The 17,966-nt window shown below is 47.3% G+C and overlaps 7 protein-coding genes across 7 annotated transcripts; 3 read left to right on the top strand and 4 right to left on the bottom strand.

Annotated features, from left to right (window-relative positions):
• Positions 1-4,237: 4,237 nt before the first annotated feature.
• BDQ94DRAFT_184889 (BCS1 and AAA domain-containing protein) lies at positions 4,238-6,181 on the bottom strand (the record flags this gene model as incomplete). The annotated part of the gene is made up of 1 exon (XM_026774752.1): positions 4,238-6,181. Exon 1 carries the CDS (start codon positions 5,876-5,878, stop codon positions 4,238-4,240), a length of 1,641 nt encoding a protein of 546 aa, XP_026629831.1. The 5' UTR covers positions 5,879-6,181.
• A 648-nt stretch (positions 6,182-6,829) lies between these two features.
• Positions 6,830-7,789, top strand: BDQ94DRAFT_184887 (uncharacterized protein; the record flags this gene model as incomplete). The annotated part of the gene is made up of 1 exon (XM_026774751.1): positions 6,830-7,789. The coding sequence occupies one exon, from the start codon at positions 6,830-6,832 to the stop codon at positions 7,775-7,777; it is 948 nt and encodes a 315-aa protein (XP_026629830.1). The 3' UTR covers positions 7,778-7,789.
• A 318-nt stretch (positions 7,790-8,107) lies between these two features.
• BDQ94DRAFT_138435 (uncharacterized protein) lies at positions 8,108-8,335 on the top strand (the record flags this gene model as incomplete). Its single annotated transcript, XM_026765246.1, has 1 exon — positions 8,108-8,335. Exon 1 carries the CDS (start codon positions 8,139-8,141, stop codon positions 8,331-8,333), a length of 195 nt encoding a protein of 64 aa, XP_026629829.1. The 5' UTR covers positions 8,108-8,138.
• BDQ94DRAFT_138431 (uncharacterized protein) lies at positions 8,160-10,304 on the bottom strand. Its single transcript, XM_026765245.1, has 5 exons — positions 9,993-10,304; positions 9,306-9,943; positions 9,120-9,259; positions 8,314-9,061; positions 8,160-8,223 (listed from the first exon to the last, which is right to left on the bottom strand). Exons 1-4 carry the CDS (start codon positions 10,209-10,211, stop codon positions 8,661-8,663), a joined length of 1,398 nt encoding a protein of 465 aa, XP_026629828.1. The 5' UTR covers positions 10,212-10,304; the 3' UTR covers positions 8,160-8,223; positions 8,314-8,660.
• A 929-nt stretch (positions 10,305-11,233) lies between these two features.
• Positions 11,234-12,681, bottom strand: BDQ94DRAFT_138429 (uncharacterized protein). The gene is made up of 2 exons (XM_026765244.1): positions 11,474-12,681; positions 11,234-11,428 (listed from the first exon to the last, which is right to left on the bottom strand). The coding sequence occupies exon 1, from the start codon at positions 12,568-12,570 to the stop codon at positions 11,728-11,730; it is 843 nt and encodes a 280-aa protein (XP_026629827.1). The 5' UTR covers positions 12,571-12,681; the 3' UTR covers positions 11,234-11,428; positions 11,474-11,727.
• Positions 12,682-13,481: 800 nt separating this feature from the next.
• Positions 13,482-13,904, top strand: BDQ94DRAFT_157646 (uncharacterized protein; the record flags this gene model as incomplete). Its single annotated transcript, XM_026768782.1, has 2 exons — positions 13,482-13,686; positions 13,723-13,904. 2 exons carry the CDS (start codon positions 13,482-13,484, stop codon positions 13,902-13,904), a joined length of 387 nt encoding a protein of 128 aa, XP_026629826.1.
• Positions 13,905-15,142: 1,238 nt separating this feature from the next.
• Positions 15,143-15,604, bottom strand: BDQ94DRAFT_138425 (uncharacterized protein). The gene has a single exon (XM_026765243.1). The coding sequence runs from the start codon at positions 15,573-15,575 to the stop codon at positions 15,267-15,269; it is 309 nt and encodes a 102-aa protein (XP_026629825.1). The 5' UTR covers positions 15,576-15,604; the 3' UTR covers positions 15,143-15,266.
• Positions 15,605-17,966: the final 2,362 nt, after the last annotated feature.

Below are 17,966 nucleotides of genomic sequence, written 5' to 3'. Positions count from 1 at the left end.
GATCACTGTACAAAGTATTTTTGCTACGTCGTGCAATGCACTTGGTACATTTGATGAGGACGATGATGATTCATACGCTGGCCCCTCGCCTTAAGCGATATGCAGGGAAACACTATCTACTCACTATGTACATCCATTAACTGTAGACTATTACCTTCCTGGCGAACTTGGAGCCTCGTCAAGGCCTGTGTTGGCCGTTGCCTGGTGTTCTGTTCTGCCGCCCTCGTGCCGCGCGACTTCGAAGCCTCTGCGACGCCTCTGCAAAGTCCAGTACCGCCCTTAGGACGCTACCGTTCTGCGTGGCGTCTTCAACTTACCTTCCTTACCTTGGCCTGCTCCTCCTAGCATTTCTGAAACGTTGTTAAACACGCCTCCGATTTTCCGCCGCAATTCTTGCCGTAGGGCATTCAGCCGCGAGCAGTCAACTAATACATGGACCACGGTTTCTGTCGCTCCACATTCGCACTGCTCGTTATCTCGGAAGCCATGTTGCTTAGCATAGGTGGCGAGCCATGAGTGGCCGGTCCGAAGTTGCGCCAGCAGGTAAGCACGGTTGCGGGGAAGCGAGCCGTACAGTCGGCGCGTGCGGCATGAGGGTAGGGCCCGATCCATGCGCCGGAGGTGCCCTCCGTTCTTAGAGGTCTTCCATTCTTGTTCCCATTCACTTTTGATTTTGTTGCGGACGAAAGCCTTCTCCCGCGATAGAAGGTGCTGAAAATGGGTGTTTCTTTTCCGCTCCCACCGCTTCCTTGGCCAGACGGTCCGCTGTTTCATTCCCAGGGTTACCGCAGTGTCCCGGGGACCCATTGTAATCGCAGCGGAACTCCTCGTGCTTTTAGCTCTGCAGCAGACTGATGAATAGCCTGGATGATCAGCTGGCCCGATTTATTCCATGAGTTTGCGATCACTTGCAGCGCGGACATACTGTCGCTGAGGATTGTCGCTGGGCCTTGGGTTGCTGTCGTTGTAGCATGCTTCTCCTGTGCTAGGTGGAAAACAAGCCCGATAGCATAGTAGGTTGCCATGAGCTCGGCCGCATAGACCGACCAGTGTTCCATTGAGCCGATGCTGATTTGTCGAGACCCCGTTATCTGCCGGTTGCGGTCAAGAGCTACTGCTGCGGCGCCTAGTTGGTTCTCTTTTCCTGAAACGTCTGAGAAGACTGTGATACCTGTTGTGGATTGCTGTGCCAGTGCGTTGGCCTGCGCTTTCTCTCGATCAGGCTCGATCTCGATTTCTGTAAAGGGCTGGCTCCGCCATGGCGCAAGTGGTTTGGGGTCAATTGTTTCTAAGGCCTGCAGCCGCCCGAGGTTCATGGTTCGCAGTGTTTCGGCTAGGGGAAAGCGGGCCCCGCTACCGATATAAGTGCTGCGTTCCTTTGCTCGGCTTATTACCTGGTGAACCGGGTGGTCATCTGGCAGGGTGCTGAAGCGAGCAGCCACTATTTGTCCCCGCTGCTTGAGTCGCAAGTCAGTTGGTAGGATATAGGACTCAACTTCGAGTGCAGCCGTAGATACTGTCCGGAAGGCTGAAAGGATTCGGATAAGAGCCGTTCTCTGTACCGTCTCCAGAAGTCGCAGATGTATCTTGTCTCGAAGCGGATTGTGCCAGACTGTAGATGCGTAGTCTACAATAGGTGTTATGCATGCCTGGTATAGCTGGCGCATTTGCTCCGGTCGGAGGTGTCTGAGCCCGCTCAGGGCTATGTTCACTTTAGTTGCCCGTTTAACCGCTTCCTGTACATGTTCCTTCCAGCGCATCTCTTTATCAAAGATCACTTCAAGAAGCTTCGTAGTGTCGGCCGGTCTAGTAACCTGGCCGTCGATGACAATCTGTCCTTTTCCGTGGGTCGCTTTCCGCCGGGTAAGATGAATTAATTCAGTCTTTTCCGCAGCAAAGGATGCACCCGTTCGCCGCGCCCACTCCTTAATTCGGGGGATGTCTTCTTCCTGGATCTTCTTGATGTTCTCTTCTACTGTTGGGTAGGATCGCCAGCGGAAATAGTCGTCGATAAAAGCTGATGCACCGCCGTTTTGGTCTACTACTTGGTCCACCAGGTCCGAGTTGTAGAATCCAAACAGAATCGGTGAGAGTGGGGATCCTTGTGCCAGCCCGGCATGCTCCAGTGGTAAATTTTCACTCTCAACGTCATCAAATGTGACGCTCGCTTGGCGGTCTTCCATGAAGCTGCGGATCCATTGCCGGGCTTTCGGTGGGATGCCTTTCGCTCGCAGCCGAGCGTCGAGGCTGGTTTGGTGGATCCATTGAACGCGCCTTTTAGGTCGAACGCGATCAGCGTTACCACCCTAGACCGTTCCCAAGCTCGGTATACTGCGTTGGCCAGTACCAGCAGAGCTTGCTTGGTGTTTCGTCCTGGTCCACCTCACATTAAGCAGATAACGAAGTTTCTCAGACTTGGGGGTTTTGCTGAGAATCTTATTCGGTGGGCTGCTTGCAAAGATATCCTCAAATCGATCGCCATTAAGAAATCGAATCATTTGCTGATCCTGATTGCGCAGGGAATGGATAAGCTGTGTAATAGTGTTCCAGTCTTTCCGGAGAGGTGGACTTAACTCCGTGTTTGGACTAGGGAGTTGCGGATCACCGCTGTCCTTCATTGTCCTAATGCTCTGGTATTTCCGATCCTGGACCGGTAGTACAGGACTGCAAAGTACCTGGAGTCTCTCCTGTTCAGGGATACGTCGTAAGAATGGGGCAACCAATGATTCAAACTCAATATCGCTCCGCGTAAGGGTTGCCTGGCTGTCGGAGTAGCCCATGCATACGAAATCACATAAACTTTTACCCGGACTAAATCGAACCAGTGTGCCTGCCTGGATAACCAAAACCCGATTCTGGCCGACTGAAACTGGTTCCCACCTCGATCCAGACCGATCTGTATCCAGCTGGAACCAATCATATACCTGATTTTCATCACTAGTGAAGGAGCCAGAGCAGATTTCCAAGAATCCATTTCCACTACAAAGCTCTTCAGCTAGTGGACGAAATAGGACAACAAGCTGAGATTTCTTATCACTTGGAGTACCAATGACAAAGGTCTGCGGCTGAGTGCTGTCACCGTCATAACGGACAATCCTCGGCTCTATGTAAATTTTATTTTGCTCCTTTCCCTAATAGAAGAGGAGGGACTAGAAATATTCAGTATACTCTATACAAGAGCAATACAACATTCAAAGAAATGATAACATACTGAAGCTCCTCTATGCATGTGGTCACGGACTAAAGTGGAGAATTTCGAAGAATCGGGATTTCGCCATATCGTGAAGTTTCCGATTAGCCTTGGTCTCTTAAATCTTTGATGGGTTTTTCAGATGGCGATAATACCCCTTCAAGGAAACTATAACCACCTCCCTCCAATTTGAGATGAGTCTAAGAGTGTTGTATGTTTTGATTACTGCGCGGAGATTCCTTTGCCTCTATTACGTTGTGAGCGGGGTAGGCACGTGATAAATCATCACACCTGTTGATACGACACACTAATTCTCTACGGAAGTAGGAATGTATAATACCGCCCAATAGTATATAAGAGGGTGAGCGATGTATATCAGGAATGATGTCGACTATATCAAACCAGGCTACTGCAGCTATGAGAGATTTTGAACAACGATGTGATGGGATATTCGACAAAGTTTCACTGCATGTTATAACTATGGCCCTCGATCTGTATATTCTATACACTCGCAGTGTGCGGGGTTTTCGGTAAACGTCTATTTGATATCTTTAATGAATTATGGAAGATGCGCAGGTCAGCACCACCCTAGCCATTGCTCATCGTTTCCACAGAGGCTAATACTATCCAGAAAAGTTGCCGGTTTGATCTGCCTGATACATCGGTCCGTTGAAGAAGCACGACCTTAGATACACTCGAGCCGCGTCTTATAGGCAGAGACTGATGGGGCAGGATGCTTATACGTCTCAAACTTTGTCGCTTTACGGTGTACTTATTCAATCTGGGCTATGTCAGGACGTAGAGCACGCATGGTATCCAACTTACACTATCATGACACAGCAATCGCAATCGTTCACCATCCTTCTAGAAAAACGTACCCTAATAAATACCAGTCCTAGCAACATCAACATATCTTCTGCAGCTCCCATTTCACAGTCCCTTAATAGATACAGTGTATACCATCAACCTGTTCCCTTCCATGCAAGACAACATAACCCGCAGCATGTGCTACTGAAAATGATGCAGATGCAATCAGCAGCCACTGAATCAAGGCAACATATCTCCTGCTTTCTCTGCATCCATTCGCTGCATCCAGTCTTCCACGTTACGTTCGGCGGACACGGGATCGCCTTTGAACTGCATCAGGTATCCTTGAAGCTGCGCAGAAGAGTACTTTCCCACGGTAATTTTCCGTGCGAAGGAATCTGCTAGACCAGCCAGTCTTTCAAGAGTCAAATCTTTGATAACAGGTTTCAATGAACAGCGGATTTCCATCGTTTCTGGATCGACGATAAAGTCTTCGGTTGGACATTCGACATAGGGTATGAGAAACAGTTCTTTGGCAGCGTGCGTATTCACGAAGTCAAAGCGGATTTGTAAGTCTACACGGCCTGGGCGTTTAAGAGCCTCGTCCAAATCCTCGGGTTTGTTCGTAGTCATGATTAAGATACGGCCTTCTCGGGCGGATATCCCGTCAATAACATTGAGTAGATCGGAAAGGGTTATACCACCCGCGGCGCTCTCGGTGCGCTTTGGAATATCGAGGCATTTGGTTTCGTCATCATCATCATCATCATCATCACTAGCGGCTTTGCAGTGTATTGATGTGCTACTCGCACTGCGATTTTCAACACCAGCTTGATCAACATCCTCAAAAACCACGATACAGTGGCTCGGAAGAGATGCAAATAAGCGATGAAGGAGGTCCCCGGTCATGGTCTTGGAGCTGAGACTGACTGTATAGATATCAAGGCAGGCCACACTAGCAAGAGTGTGGCACAGGCTTGATTTCCCCGTACCTGGCGGGCCGTGGAAGAGGTAACCTCGTCGGTACGGAATGCCACGCTCTCCGCAATATTTTTTCATCGCCGGATTAAGGTATCTGGCCAGGTCACTGATAAGATTGGCTTTGATCTTGGGATCCATAACGACGGTTGATAAGAGGCGTGGGGTTATCGATGAGAAACTACACCATTCTTTGTTCTGCCCGTCCTGCAACCCCCGGTAAACTTGTATCCGGTGACTGTTGTTTTCCTTGGCATCTTCCTGTATGTCATTCACAAGAAGCCTGATTGCATGCTGACTCCAGGAGAAGATAATCAGCTTCTCCCGGTGGTCAAACCATGGATTACCAGAATCTTTATATGGCTGACGAAGTAATCCAAACAGATGCCCTTTGTACATGAACCAGTGAAGACAAGAAGCTGCAGGCAAATAATAAATCGGTCGATGTCTGCTTAGCTCTCTCCACTTGGTCCAGAAATCTCTTGGATCGTCGTTAAATCTTGTTATATCTTTGTGAGTGGTAGCTGTGTTGTCACTAGTTGCTGCATCCTCTCTATGCCATGGAGAGGTAAAGCCGGTCTTCAGAGTAATGCTAAAGTGCCTTGCATTTCTCAGGGAAGGGTGTTTCGAGACCCAGTGCATAGCATCATCATACAGAGGATCATTATACCTGATCTCCCCCGAAGCCGCAAAAAAAAGGAGGAAGGATTGGATTTTGTTCCAGAGTATCGGTCCAGCATATGCGACGAGTACGAGACAGGCCAATGCGCTGAGCAGATAAATTGAAGCATCTGACTGAGAATAGGAATAGAGAAGGCGCACTAGAAAGTCGTGGCCCGGTAGAAGTCTCTCTAGTATAGCTTCAGGTGGCAGGATACTGGACACCGCATAGGTAGAATTCATTATCGGAGAATATGTTGGTATTGCTGGTCAAACTCCTGAGTATGGAGCAGAAGAGATAGGATAAATAGAATAGATAGTTCGCTTTCACGACACTAGAGAGTATTCTGGGCACTGTAGGCAACACTGCCGGTAGTAGATTATATACTGTTTTCACATGGTTTATTACCGGATGACATGTTGTAATATTACAAATATTTAAGCGAGAACGCTCTCAGCCCCAGGAATCTAAATCCCCTAAAAAATTTAACTCAACCACACGCGTTGTGTGCCGCGGATACTTCCACCAGGATAAGTCAAGAAGCTCTATTATGAACAGCATACCATGGACTGCATCAGTGTCCAGGACTTTCTCCTTGCCCCACTTGTACCCACTTCGGACCATGTTACGGTGTTTTGAAAAGCTGTATTGAATGTAATAATCAATCGGCAGAATCCCTCGGACCTGTCTACTCACAATACTTGTATTACTCATACTACCGGTATCAACTTTCCTCATTTTTGCCTCGTTTCCCTCTTATTTTTCCCTCCACTTCCAGTTTCTCCCTCCAGTTTTTCCCTCCAGTTTCCCTCCTGATTGTCCCTCCTTCCCTCCAGTTTTTCCCTCCAGTTTTTCCCTCCAGTTTTTCCCTCCAGTTTTTCCCTCCAGTTTCCCTCCTGATTGTCCCTCCTGTATCTCCCTCTATACCATTCGTTGTTCTCTCCGTCTTTTGCTGTAAGCCTCTTGGTGGGTATTGGATGCGCTTTCGTCTCAAAATCGGATATGTATTGTCAATGGGTAATGGCACTATCGTACGTAGCGGAGCGGGGTTGATACCAAATGATCAGCCATCGTGAAGCCAAATACTTACCTAAGAAATGTCATGGGAGCATATATATATAAGTTAATAACAGGAATATGTCTATCTTGTGCAAGATAGGACTATCATTTCGTCCTTCCCAAGACCTCCAAACATGACAGAAACACTACTGAATTACCTGCTTAAACCCAATCCAAGGGTCATTTTCCCTAGTGGAGGAGGATCAACTTTCACCTTCAACGAAGACTGGGACACAATCGAAAATGTGGAAGAATGGACCGAGTTCAATTATGAGGTCCTTACCGAGCGGTTCGAACGTGATTTAAGATGCCAAGTCGCTCAGTTTGACGCCACAACAAAGTGTGAGGAAGCGGGTTATAACAAGATTTTTGATGAACGTGGCTTGTCTGACCTCGTCTGCATGTCGATAACGGTTCCCGTATCAGCAGTACTGAAGCCTCTATTCATCACCTCGGGCGGAAGAGTCTGGGAGAAATTGGGATGCTTACCTGACTGGGGGGCTGGGCGTGAGATCGACTTGAATGAGCATGGCAGAGCAAATGCTCTCGTTCTTGGTGATACCAAGTTCAAGTGGGATTCAGCTTGCGGTATTGACACAGTCCGGAACAGCGAGGATGATTCCTACGAGGACGCACCGGAGAGAGATGATGTCAGACCTATCGAACAAGTTCAGTATTATGGCGCTGTTTACAGATGTCGATACGTCTTTGTTATCACGGAGAAAGAGCTTGTGGTTATGCAACTCCATCTGGCACCCGACCCTATTCGAACCTCGCCAAGGCCTGTCCGCACTAGGCCATCAGCCTCACATCAACGGGTATTGTCTTCGTCGGAGATCTCAAAGCAATTTACCGACAAAATGTCACTCGATGAATCTGTCAAAGAATCCGCTTTGAGAGCTAGGATCGGACTCTTGAAGTACAAGAGAGTCTCTTGGAATGCCCGGAAGGGCCTGACAATAAAATTGGCCCTTTATTGTTTGATCCGTCTAGCAGATGAGGACGGCAATGACCTTAGAACCGAGTACCCCTCACTTCTGGCTCACGGCGGGTCCTCTGCTACTCAAATGCCGCGGTACTAACAATCACCAGAGCAATCACGGACTGGCAAAGGCAAAGAAAGTTCTGTAACAGCGACAAGCCCCAAAACGGGTAGCCCATCGACAAATATTTCGCGAACAGATACCCAGTACCGTGATGTCAAGGTAGTTTGGGATGAAACCCACACTTCCTATTATTATTCTATAGGAGAACCAAGAATTCGAGTAACTGGGTCTTTAATGACACCCCCGAAAACTGGAAGCAAATTGGCAATCACATCATCAAATTTTCTGGAAAACCGCCTTATCTACGGTCAAATATATTCGCACCCTAGGCATATTGGACACAAGATGCTCTCTTTCAACTGCTTTCATTCAACATGAACTGCGGTTCCGCTCATTAATGAGAGGCTTAATTCGATCCGTTCAACACGGACTTCTGGATTTAGGAATGTTTGTTCTTTGGATAGTGGTGTGCTGCTCCCAGTGTATGTTTCCTTGTGTTGAGTCTAGTTCGTCTTCAAAAAAGAAAAAAAAAGCTTGCTGTTCCGAAGTTGATTTGGTTACGGTGTTATTAGTAGTGACTGTACACATTTAAAGCATAAGTTATACTTTGGTTCTCGCTCAAACGTTTGCTCGACTACCTAAGTGTCCTCAAATTCCCATCTGAACTTCATTTCACTGTGACGATTTGCGCTATACTTGCAGCCTTTATCGAGGGCTGCTAGTTCAAGTTGTGCGATCGGCCAATTTTTGCTCAGTGAAGACAGAGTTCCAGTGGGAATGTAGCTTACTTGAGCCGTGATTATAGATATTGGGTTTCCCTCTCTTATAGTACAGTACTGTACATTAGATCCCATTCGCAAAAACATCAAGCTCAAGTACATGAAGGCCCGCTTTGCAACTTGGAGTTCACAAATTCGCTCTACAGAAATTTCCCCTCATCTATGCACATAAAATTGTCAAGTTCAATGACAGAGACACAACCTCCTGATGATCCAAGGTGCAGACAGGCTTGCCGTAACTTGTCGCCAAGTCCCCTGACCTTTGATTGAGAATCGCAATTCGCACCCGATGTTTGAATCCAAGACTTTGGCACTAGGCAAAGCATAAAGAAGGTTGACTCGTATATCTCGACAGATTCAAGCTGCACCTCCCAACTGAAGGATAACGACGAGGCCTGGTCTTTGGGGCTATGGTAGACTGCCCAAAACGGTTCATAATGATGTAAAAGCTGGCCCCGACGGATTTGCCAGCAAAAATCGGACTTTGGACATCCCGCTTCCAGGAAGGGAAAGATCGAGTTCAGACTCGGCATCGAAAAATCTAGCATAGTGAGCTTCTTAGATGCGGATATGCGGGATGAAAGACAAGGGATACTGACAATCCGGGCGATTGCGGAGTTTAAATATAAGCAGTTCCAAAGGTTGTTCGTCTTCATTGAAAGATTGCCAAAGTACATCATCAACCACCTTCTCGGAACTCGATTTGATTAAATGAGAACGAAAGTCTCGGGACGTAGCTCTAGTTGTACATTAGTGATGATAGTAGACTTAGGACTTCCCCTTACCGCTCCGTAACCTGAAGCTCAACACGCTGACGTTCGCCCTTTGCTATTCGTTTTAGCGGCCGGGGTCTGCCCGAATTAACCCTGAACGGCCACTTATCGGAGAAAGCATACGATGCGGAAAAGTCATATAGAACTGTATCGTAAAAGTCACCAGGAAGTCGAAAATGACAGTCCTTGACATCTCCATGGGTTACCCCGATTTTGTGTAGGGCATTTAAGCGGCGAAGTCGATCCGTAAGCAGAGAGCAGTACCATTTCTGTTCAAATGGACTCAGCTGCAGGTCCTTCAGTGTCGTCAGGAAGCTTTCAGGCAGGTTAGAGACGACCCCGCCCTCTTCACTGAGAACACGTCGAGAGCTCAAGTGAGGTTTGATTGCCTCGAGCACCACAGCCCGTTGATGCGCATATCCAGACGAGAACCGATATCTTGTCATGTCGGTGACCACACCATAAAATCTTGGAAAATATATTTTCTCTCGACTCAGGCAAAATCTGTCGACATGACTATATGCCCGAGCTTCGCGAAAGAATCTATCGAATTCGTGCAAAGCATCGTTTAGCCTTCTTGGAATATCACCCACAGACACTCCGAGACGGTGAAGCTGCTCTATAGCCTGTTCCTCGGTGAATTCGGGAAACTTAATTATGGTCAGTTGAAAGAACGTCCAGTTGTACCTGTCGACTTACAACTTTGCCGACGTATTTACTTCGCCCTTCGATTCGAAGCCAAAATACCTGTATATCGTTTTCTTTTGCGAGTCTCGACTTGTCGACCATCTCTCCTAGTTCCCAATTTTCGTTTTCTGCACAAAAGGGGAGGAAAACTGAGTCGTCTGTGTTTTCTCCTTTGAGAAACCCCGGAGGGTTGTTGGAAAAAAATAAGTCCCTCCAGCTGACTTCAGCCATAACGAGATCAAGTGGGAGCTCAAATACACTCGACACTTTGAAACGAGGTTCTAAGGCAAACTTCAATCTATCACTGAAGAAGCAGCAAAAGTTGTTCGCAGGTTAAGAGATGCGGAACGTAAGGTCATATTGAAGTTAAAGGTCTCATCACGTGCACCTTATGTCGGGAGCATGGATACCGTCATGTAATACTGGCAAGTCTCGTGACACCTCTCCCGTTCCTTTCTCCTGTTTCTCCCTCCCGTTTCTCCCTCCAATCTCCCTCCTGATGGTCCCTCCAGTTTGTCTCCTGTTTCTTTCTCCCGTTTCTCCTTCTGTTTTTTCCCTCCAGTTTTCCTCCAGTTTCTTCCTCCAGTTTCTCTCTCCGGCTCCATAATACTTTACTATGGCTACGTGAAAGCCTAATCAGAAGCCAAATTTTCATGGAGAAGCATAGACAAAGATCATAAGCCTGGTATATAAATACATGTACATAACAATATGAATCATGAGAAAGAGAAAACTGAATTTTCAACAATACATTGTAGAGAAGGGAAGAAAATCATGATAACATATACCAGATATATGCAAAGCACAATCCAAATGACAACAGTATTATATTTTTATACTGTAGTACTTGCATTTTATCCTCTATACTAATTGATATGAATAGAATATTGGTGGTCTCTTTTCATACATAAATTATAGATGGAAAAGACCGAGCTGATATTCCAATCGAAAGATAGCTGATTGAGGTTCAATATTTCATAGTGTTTCTGGTAGAGTGTATGTGCCCTGTTGCTGAAGTAGGTACTGTGTGCCTTTGTACAGCCGATGACACGATACACTGGTGATTGCAGAGAAGTGATTTTCGAAGTCATCTTCTATATGACATTGTGAAACTGGGCCGTGCGACAAGTGCTTTACGTTAGTTACGTAATATCATCGGTGGCTGACTCAGGTTTCTGACTGCCGCGGGGCTAACGTTACGAGGGGCTAAAATTGATGCCAGAAGTGGGACGGTCATGTGATTGGGTTGCTAACCTTCTTGCTCTTTGACCATTTTCAACGACCTCACAAGACTCTGAAGGCGCCACAGAAGTAGCACTTTACTGTGATATCATTGCAGTCACAATACCAAATCAAGCAACTTGATCAGAACCTTTCTACTAAGTTCTCAACACGAGTATTTTTCACAGTCGGTGTTGGATTGCTGCGCATGCACTTGTCTTCCGATGGTAAGTTACGATCGCATGGTTCGTTTTTCGTCTAACATTTACCAGGGATTCAAAGTAGAGCCGCTAGACACAGACCCTAACTTCTTCGATGGGGTTGGCGAAAACAAAGTGTTGACTGTACACGGCACAGGAAAGGAGACTGTCTACTGGCAGAACTCTTTTGCTTCAATCACGGAAACCGACCACAGTGGTCGAGCAAAGAAGACACTACACGGTGACACCACGTCCGACGGCAAACTAAGGCTAGAGCTGGGTACTAGCGTGTATCTCACCTACGGGAAAGTCAAAGTGGTCTATTCCTAGACATATAGCATTTTGGCCAAACCAACAGCACGCATTGGGTCGAGGGCAACCTGGCAAATCACGCCCTGCTTTCGGAATGTCATAGATACACTTTTTGATCTCCAATTTTCTGAGCCTTCTGGTACGATGTCATCCAAAGCCTCCAGTACTCTGGAGCCAAAGACCTTTAGGATAGCTTCTTTCTTGGCACCACTTATTGTCATAGTCGCGTTATCTGTGGCAGCAAGAGCTAGGCTAGGACCACTTGTAATGCTCATGTGCCAAACGTCTCCCACCAGCTGGTAAGTGGTTTCGAATAGATCCGTAGCAAGATCCGTTGCTCCCTTCGCTATATCGACCATCAAAACACAAGGATCCCGATTCCAGCGAGGGAATATCATTGTCACGGCTGCCACGGGAATATATAGTTCCTCCCTCTGAATTAAGGTTTTGCTAATGGAGTTGCAAAATCCTTCCTCGAATATGGTTGCGATGCCATTGAGTGATGCATGATCATATCTGATATCACCCCTAAAATTGAACATCGGCCCCGTCTTTTCCTTCTCCAATCTCTTCATGAAAAGGGACCACTGATGTTTGTTCATGTCGACTATTGAGGATTGCGTAAGAGCACGGCAGCAAAGACGTACAGCATCTTCGCCATATGGACTGCACTCTGCGCGTATCTGTTCTAAGCGTTGCCGTAGTTTCATTCTCTTGACTATAGTGCGTTGAGATTCAGTCTTGCTGAACTTTTCAGCTTTTTGTTCCTGATGGTTTTGGTAGACATGTCTCATGATCTCAATCTTTGCCCATGCCTCTTCATGAGAAAGTGGCTTCCGAGGTTTTTTTGAAACCATATCAAGGGGAAAAGAACCGAAGAGAGGATCTGGAGGGAGAAACTGGAGGGAGAAACTGGAGGGAGAAACTGGAGGGAGAAACTGGAGGGAGAAACTGGAGGGAGAAACTGGCGGAGAAACTAGCGGAGAAACTGGAAGTTTACTCTGCCGGCATCGTCCGCTAGACACTCAATAACCAATACATCATATTCAACTATCATCCATCATCCCATCAATCACTTCATTACGGCCGGAAGGACTGTCTCCCTATCACCTGCAAGTTCCCTGAAGGGTGCAAATGAAAATTTCCGACGATCTGTTCCGAGCCCGAAACGACGGCGTCTTAAGAGGTTGCACTAATTTCCCCTTTTTCTTATTTTGTTGGTATTGGTATGCTTCCAGCCTCTCAAGTTGTGGGGCGAGTAAGCGCTCTTTTGATTATAGTCGGTGTTTTGATTGGTGTCAGTACAATGTCCCTCCGCTCTATTGATCAATTCAATGGCCTGGGTTATCTGGGCATTGCAAGATTGCGCCGCCCCACTTACGCTACTCGATGTCCGCTATTGGTTCGATTAAGTTGTCATCTATTCACTACAAGTTACGAGTCTTAAATTCGACACTTCTGCTCAATGAAAATACCGTCAACTGACCGTACGCGTTGGGAAGTCCATGAGCTCTCCGTATTATTAGTTTTCATACCATTGGCTGGTGGACTATAGGGGTGTTTCTGAATGTATATGATTGGTGTTTTCAAGTCGAGCGATCGAAAAGTAAAGGAACCATTATATCTTGAGCGTAGGACATCAGACCAACGGAGTAAATTATAAATACAGGTGCCTTGTTCCGATATTCAAGGACTCTTTGTACACGACCCAGCCTCATCTCTTGCACGATAGCACAAATATAGAACATTTATTTGAATCCTGTACAAGATGGACTGCCTCGCCAGCCTCGTTCCCCTTCGAATTAGGCAATGTATATTGTCATCAGGCGGCAGCCAAAAGAAGGAGGTGAGCAACGTGTTTGCTGTATGTTTTGTATACTGTACTAAATCTAGCCAGGTCATATGCTTCGCAGACGTGGAAAGGGGTGCTGATGACCTGGTAGTCAAATTCTGCCGCAACCGATTCTCCGACCGTTGCCCTTGGAGCGAGTACAAATCGATTGGGCCAGAAGCTACGGCTGCAGTAGTCAAGGCTGGATGGAGCTGTAGTGAATTGGATCAAATAGCAACATCCCTTCACGAAGGAAGATTCGACGAGCGGAAGTTAGATCGACTTCGACAGGAAGCAAGAAACAACCGGTGCCGCATATCCTACCGTAATCTCTCCGATCCCCGGAGTGTATTTGAGTGAGTCGATATGCGGCTTAGGAGAACTCATTGGTTGTCGCGCACTTGCGTTATGCATTGAATCGAGGCTGTTGGCTGCATATAAGGGAGTGGGACTGTTCAAGTGTGTTGCTCCTACTGCAGTAGTGTCATTAATGGAGACAAATAATGAGTCTTCGTGTAGGACCAAACATCCTTGTAATATATGATAGAGGTAAAAATTATCTCCTTGCCCTGCACAGCACCAGCTTATCTGGGCAGCGAAGTATATGATTATCTTGATCTCTTATGGAATCGCCGGAAAATGTGGCCTGCTGTTTTTATCTGTTCGAGAACATCATGGCTAGCCCGCAAAGGAGTGTAGAGATTCTCAAGAAGGTTCTCCAAGCCTCGTTCATTGATCTCGTCTGCCCCATATGCCTCAAAGGCTTTCCCTGATCCGAAGCTCTATACCACCACTTCCGTACGCAGGGAGACAATACGCATGCAGGACTGGCGAAAAGAACTTCGAAAAAGAGTCCCATATAGAAGAATTTCTTACCTGCTACCGACAATCCGTCAATACTCGTGTGGAAACCACCAAAACACCATCCAATCGCCGGTCACAGATGCAAGTAGGACAAGCCATCCTGTATCATATGACTTCTGCTTATCGATAATAGCTGAATGTGTTGTCGCTAAACACCTGAGAGTTGATGCCCCCCGCCCCCTCGCAAGGTTTATTCGAGATGCTTCATCAGGTTACATAGACGCCATCCACCACAGGCGGGTGCTTGCGGCCATGATTCCCACAGTATTAAGGTGGTATTGCTTGGACACCCAGGTGAGGCCTTTTTGAGTGCCGCGCCCTTAGAGATGGAATTTCAAGACCTTGATCCTCTTGAATACGCCAATGAAAGCTAACATGCCCGCGAGAACATGATTCTAGATTTAGAACAAGGCAGAATGACCGTCGTGCATAGAGGTTGCATGCTGCTGTGTACAAAGACGCAGCAAAGCCAATTGTTTGCCGCCCCCACACTGCAAACGCTCCCAAATGAAGGTCGGGACGTTTTCTTGAGTTCCCCGCCACCCAATAAGCGCCGGCAACCGCCCCTACAAACCAACCCCATGTGCTGCGGTACATTGGGCAACATCGAGTGGGGCCCTGGCTAGCTGTGACGTCTGTGCACCTGACCTTCAGGAACGGCCCCATCAGAAAAGAAGCTTGTGTGACAGTATTAGCCCGACACTATATAGATACAATAGCGAAATCGGTGAGAACGCTTTACTTGGGAGACGACCGACGTCAGATTTAATTGAATATCTAAGTATTCTAAGCTGGTATCAACACCGATATCCAAACACCCTGTACTAGAAATGCGTTCTGCGGACCCACTGGCGACGGTTAACGTTGCACGGAGACGGTCCCAGAGGTCGTCTCGCTGTTGTGTGAGAACACGGCAGTGCCGTTCAAGAACGTCCCGCGGCACAGACAGCGAGGTGGGCGAACCTGGCCGCTCACGCGCTTCCAGAGCCTCGAGGCTGTCCCGCAGGCTGGAGGGGGCCAACAACTCCACTTAGTAGGGGTTGCCGCAAAACTCAGAAATGAGAGAATCAAGCTCCGGAGTAGTATCATGATTATAGCACCGTGGAACGCGCGGTCGGTTGAATGTGAGGGGCACCGGTAAAGGTGGGACTTCCGTCGGAAAATCATGTGTCCGTAACAGGTCTAAGAAATGAAGGGGGCAAGAAAGATCTCTCTGCGGAACGGGCCTGTTGAGAGGGGGCGGGCGGAACGCTCCGGTTCTGCTCGGTTCTGCTCGTCTGGTTCAGTACCTAGCGCCTCCAAGCGGGCCTGGACTTCTCGCAAGAACCGGAGGAACGTGTGGTTTTGGTACCACTAGGTACACAGCAAGGCACAGGCCTCCGAGGCGTTCTGGCGGTCTAGGCGAGGAATGTCCGGTAGCTGGGGTCTTTCACACGGCCATTGGTCGGTGACAACATCCCGACATTGACGGACATGATTCTCCTTTTCGCCCAGATACCTTTCTCGCTCCTCTCGGATTTCCCTTTTGCGTGCGCCTGACACACCTGACAGATGCGGTGGGTCTCGGAATGTCGTGTAATGGAGGCTAACGTGATCTGCTATTTCAAATGGGATGAGCTCTTCCCCCCGCTGCAAGGCTGCAAGTAAAGCACAGATTGCCCTCCGAAGCCAGGTACCGCGAGATCAGCAAATCGACCAGAAAATGCGACCGCAAGCAATGGACGCAAGCTGAACAATTGCTCCACCGATGCAACCCTACCCCCTAGCAAACGCACCTGCTCGAGCTCACCTTCCACATGTAAACATTACCATGTGCTGCAGAATCGCGTGCATCGTCGAGTTATTATCCGTGACTATGGAATCCCCATATACAAGGCAAAATCACGTCTCTGCCTACTTTCGGCACTAGGGAGCTGCATAGAGGGTGGGTCATTATCGATCCATACAGTGCTCTACTAACCTTCGTAGGCTATAAATCGCTTCACACGAGGACAGGATTGTTGCAAGGTGACAATTTTACTGGAAATCTGGTTGTCAATGACAACGAAGGAAATCCATCATGGCCGGCATTTTTAATTGACTTAGACCTTGCCATTAGAGAGGAACGAGAGGGACCGTCTGGCGCGAGGGTAAAACAGGGACGAGAGCGTTCATGGCTATAGGCCTTCTCTTGGGCGAGAAGCATAATAAAACCCTAATAAACCGCTTTCAAAATCCGTGTCGAGCTACAATTCACCAAATTCTGCGTCAACCTTGCGCGATTGGACTCTTTGTTCTATCATGTTTGACATGCCCTCAAGGCTTACAGTAACGGTTTAGGCCCAGGTTATGAACTTGTCCATGTCAACGCATATGTGATTAAGTTCGGTACGTGGGTACATTTTAAACTGACCGAAGAAACAATCACTGAGCTGCTTAAAATACATCGCTTTTGGTGGAGTGAAGCGTATGATGGAAAGCCTGAGGAGCTTGAACTTCTCAATATATGGTTCGGGAGGGCTTTGTGTGAACGTGTCTACATAACTTCTTATGAAACTCTTAATTGTCTGAAGGACGGTGACGATGTATCGGCTGACATTTCCAGTCGCATGAAAAAGGGCATTTTGGATATATTTTACTTTCCATAACTGTTGTGCTTTGCCTGGTCGACAAAGCAATTAAACTTGATAATTACGGTGGTGATCGTTGGCTTGAGAAGAGCGGGTAGGACTACTCGTGAGCGAAGACACTACGTATAGACTACTATGCTGATTTCAATTTTCATGGGTCGGATCCAGCTTACCATTAGCTTTTTCTCGGTGCAACTTTCCTCAATCGTAAAAATGCCCAGAGCATAGAAAATATGAGTCTTTGTTTGCGTACCCTTCCATAGTAGCAGGAGTACTTTGCACGGTCTTCGAGGAACAGTAAAGTATCTTTTAGTCACGATGATGAACGTACATATATGGGTATGGATTATGTATTCAGATATATTCTCGAAAATTATTTCGCGTATTGACTTTTGTACCAAGTTCGATTTGTGTTCTTGTGGCGTACCTTCGAAATTTTCGTGTCTAACACGGGTCTGTGAGGGCAGTGTTTTCGCAGCCTAAGAAAAGTTTGGCAATTTAGCTGGAGCCGCTATCGCTGTATTAGATGATGTCATAGTTAAATTTCGAATTTGAATTACCAAGTGGGCTTCAGTTTTCGAAGAGAAAAATGCCAACATACCATGAAAATTTTTGATGTTAGAGGCGTGGGGCGTGGCTTCTACTCTGCGCACGTTTCCGTGGTCGTAGAGTTGCGCAGAACAGACATGTGCGCCTTGATTGCGCACCCTTTCTCACAGTCGCAAGAGCTTGTACGTCCAAGGAATGTGCTAAGGTGTAGATCATACACTTCCAAGTAGAACAGTCCTCCGAACGGAATAATCGGGATTTAACGAGGGCGATAAGATAACTACCTCTACCGGCTGGAAGATACACCACCTGAGAAGATTCACCGCCTGAAAGATTCACCGCCTGAGAAAATTCACCGCCTGAGAAGATTCACCGCCTGAGAAGATTCACCGCCTGAGAA

The sequence above is a fragment of the Aspergillus welwitschiae genome (genome assembly GCF_003344945.1).
Source record: "Aspergillus welwitschiae strain CBS 139.54b unplaced genomic scaffold BDQ94scaffold_6, whole genome shotgun sequence".
Classification (NCBI taxonomy): domain Eukaryota; kingdom Fungi; phylum Ascomycota; class Eurotiomycetes; order Eurotiales; family Aspergillaceae; genus Aspergillus; species Aspergillus welwitschiae.
Note: the sequence above shows the minus strand (reverse complement) of the source record. Positions and strands in the feature narration are given on the sequence as shown.

Bases quoted from the DNA above. Each gene is read 5' to 3' on its own strand.
- BDQ94DRAFT_138431 (XM_026765245.1), bottom strand. From the start codon at position 10,211: ATGGCTGAAGTCAGCTGGAGGGACTTATTTTTTTCCAACAACCCTCCG. The intron at 9,944-9,992 runs GTAAGTCGACAG...ACCATAATTAAG, and splicing joins GTAAATACGTCGGCAAAGTT to TTTCCCGAATTCACCGAGGA. The intron at 9,062-9,119 runs GTCAGTATCCCT...TCACTATGCTAG, and splicing joins ACTCCGCAATCGCCCGGATT to ATTTTTCGATGCCGAGTCTG.
- BDQ94DRAFT_138429 (XM_026765244.1), bottom strand. From the start codon at position 12,570: ATGGTTTCAAAAAAACCTCGGAAGCCACTTTCTCATGAAGAGGCATGG.
- BDQ94DRAFT_138425 (XM_026765243.1), bottom strand. From the start codon at position 15,575: ATGATTTTCCGACGGAAGTCCCACCTTTACCGGTGCCCCTCACATTCA.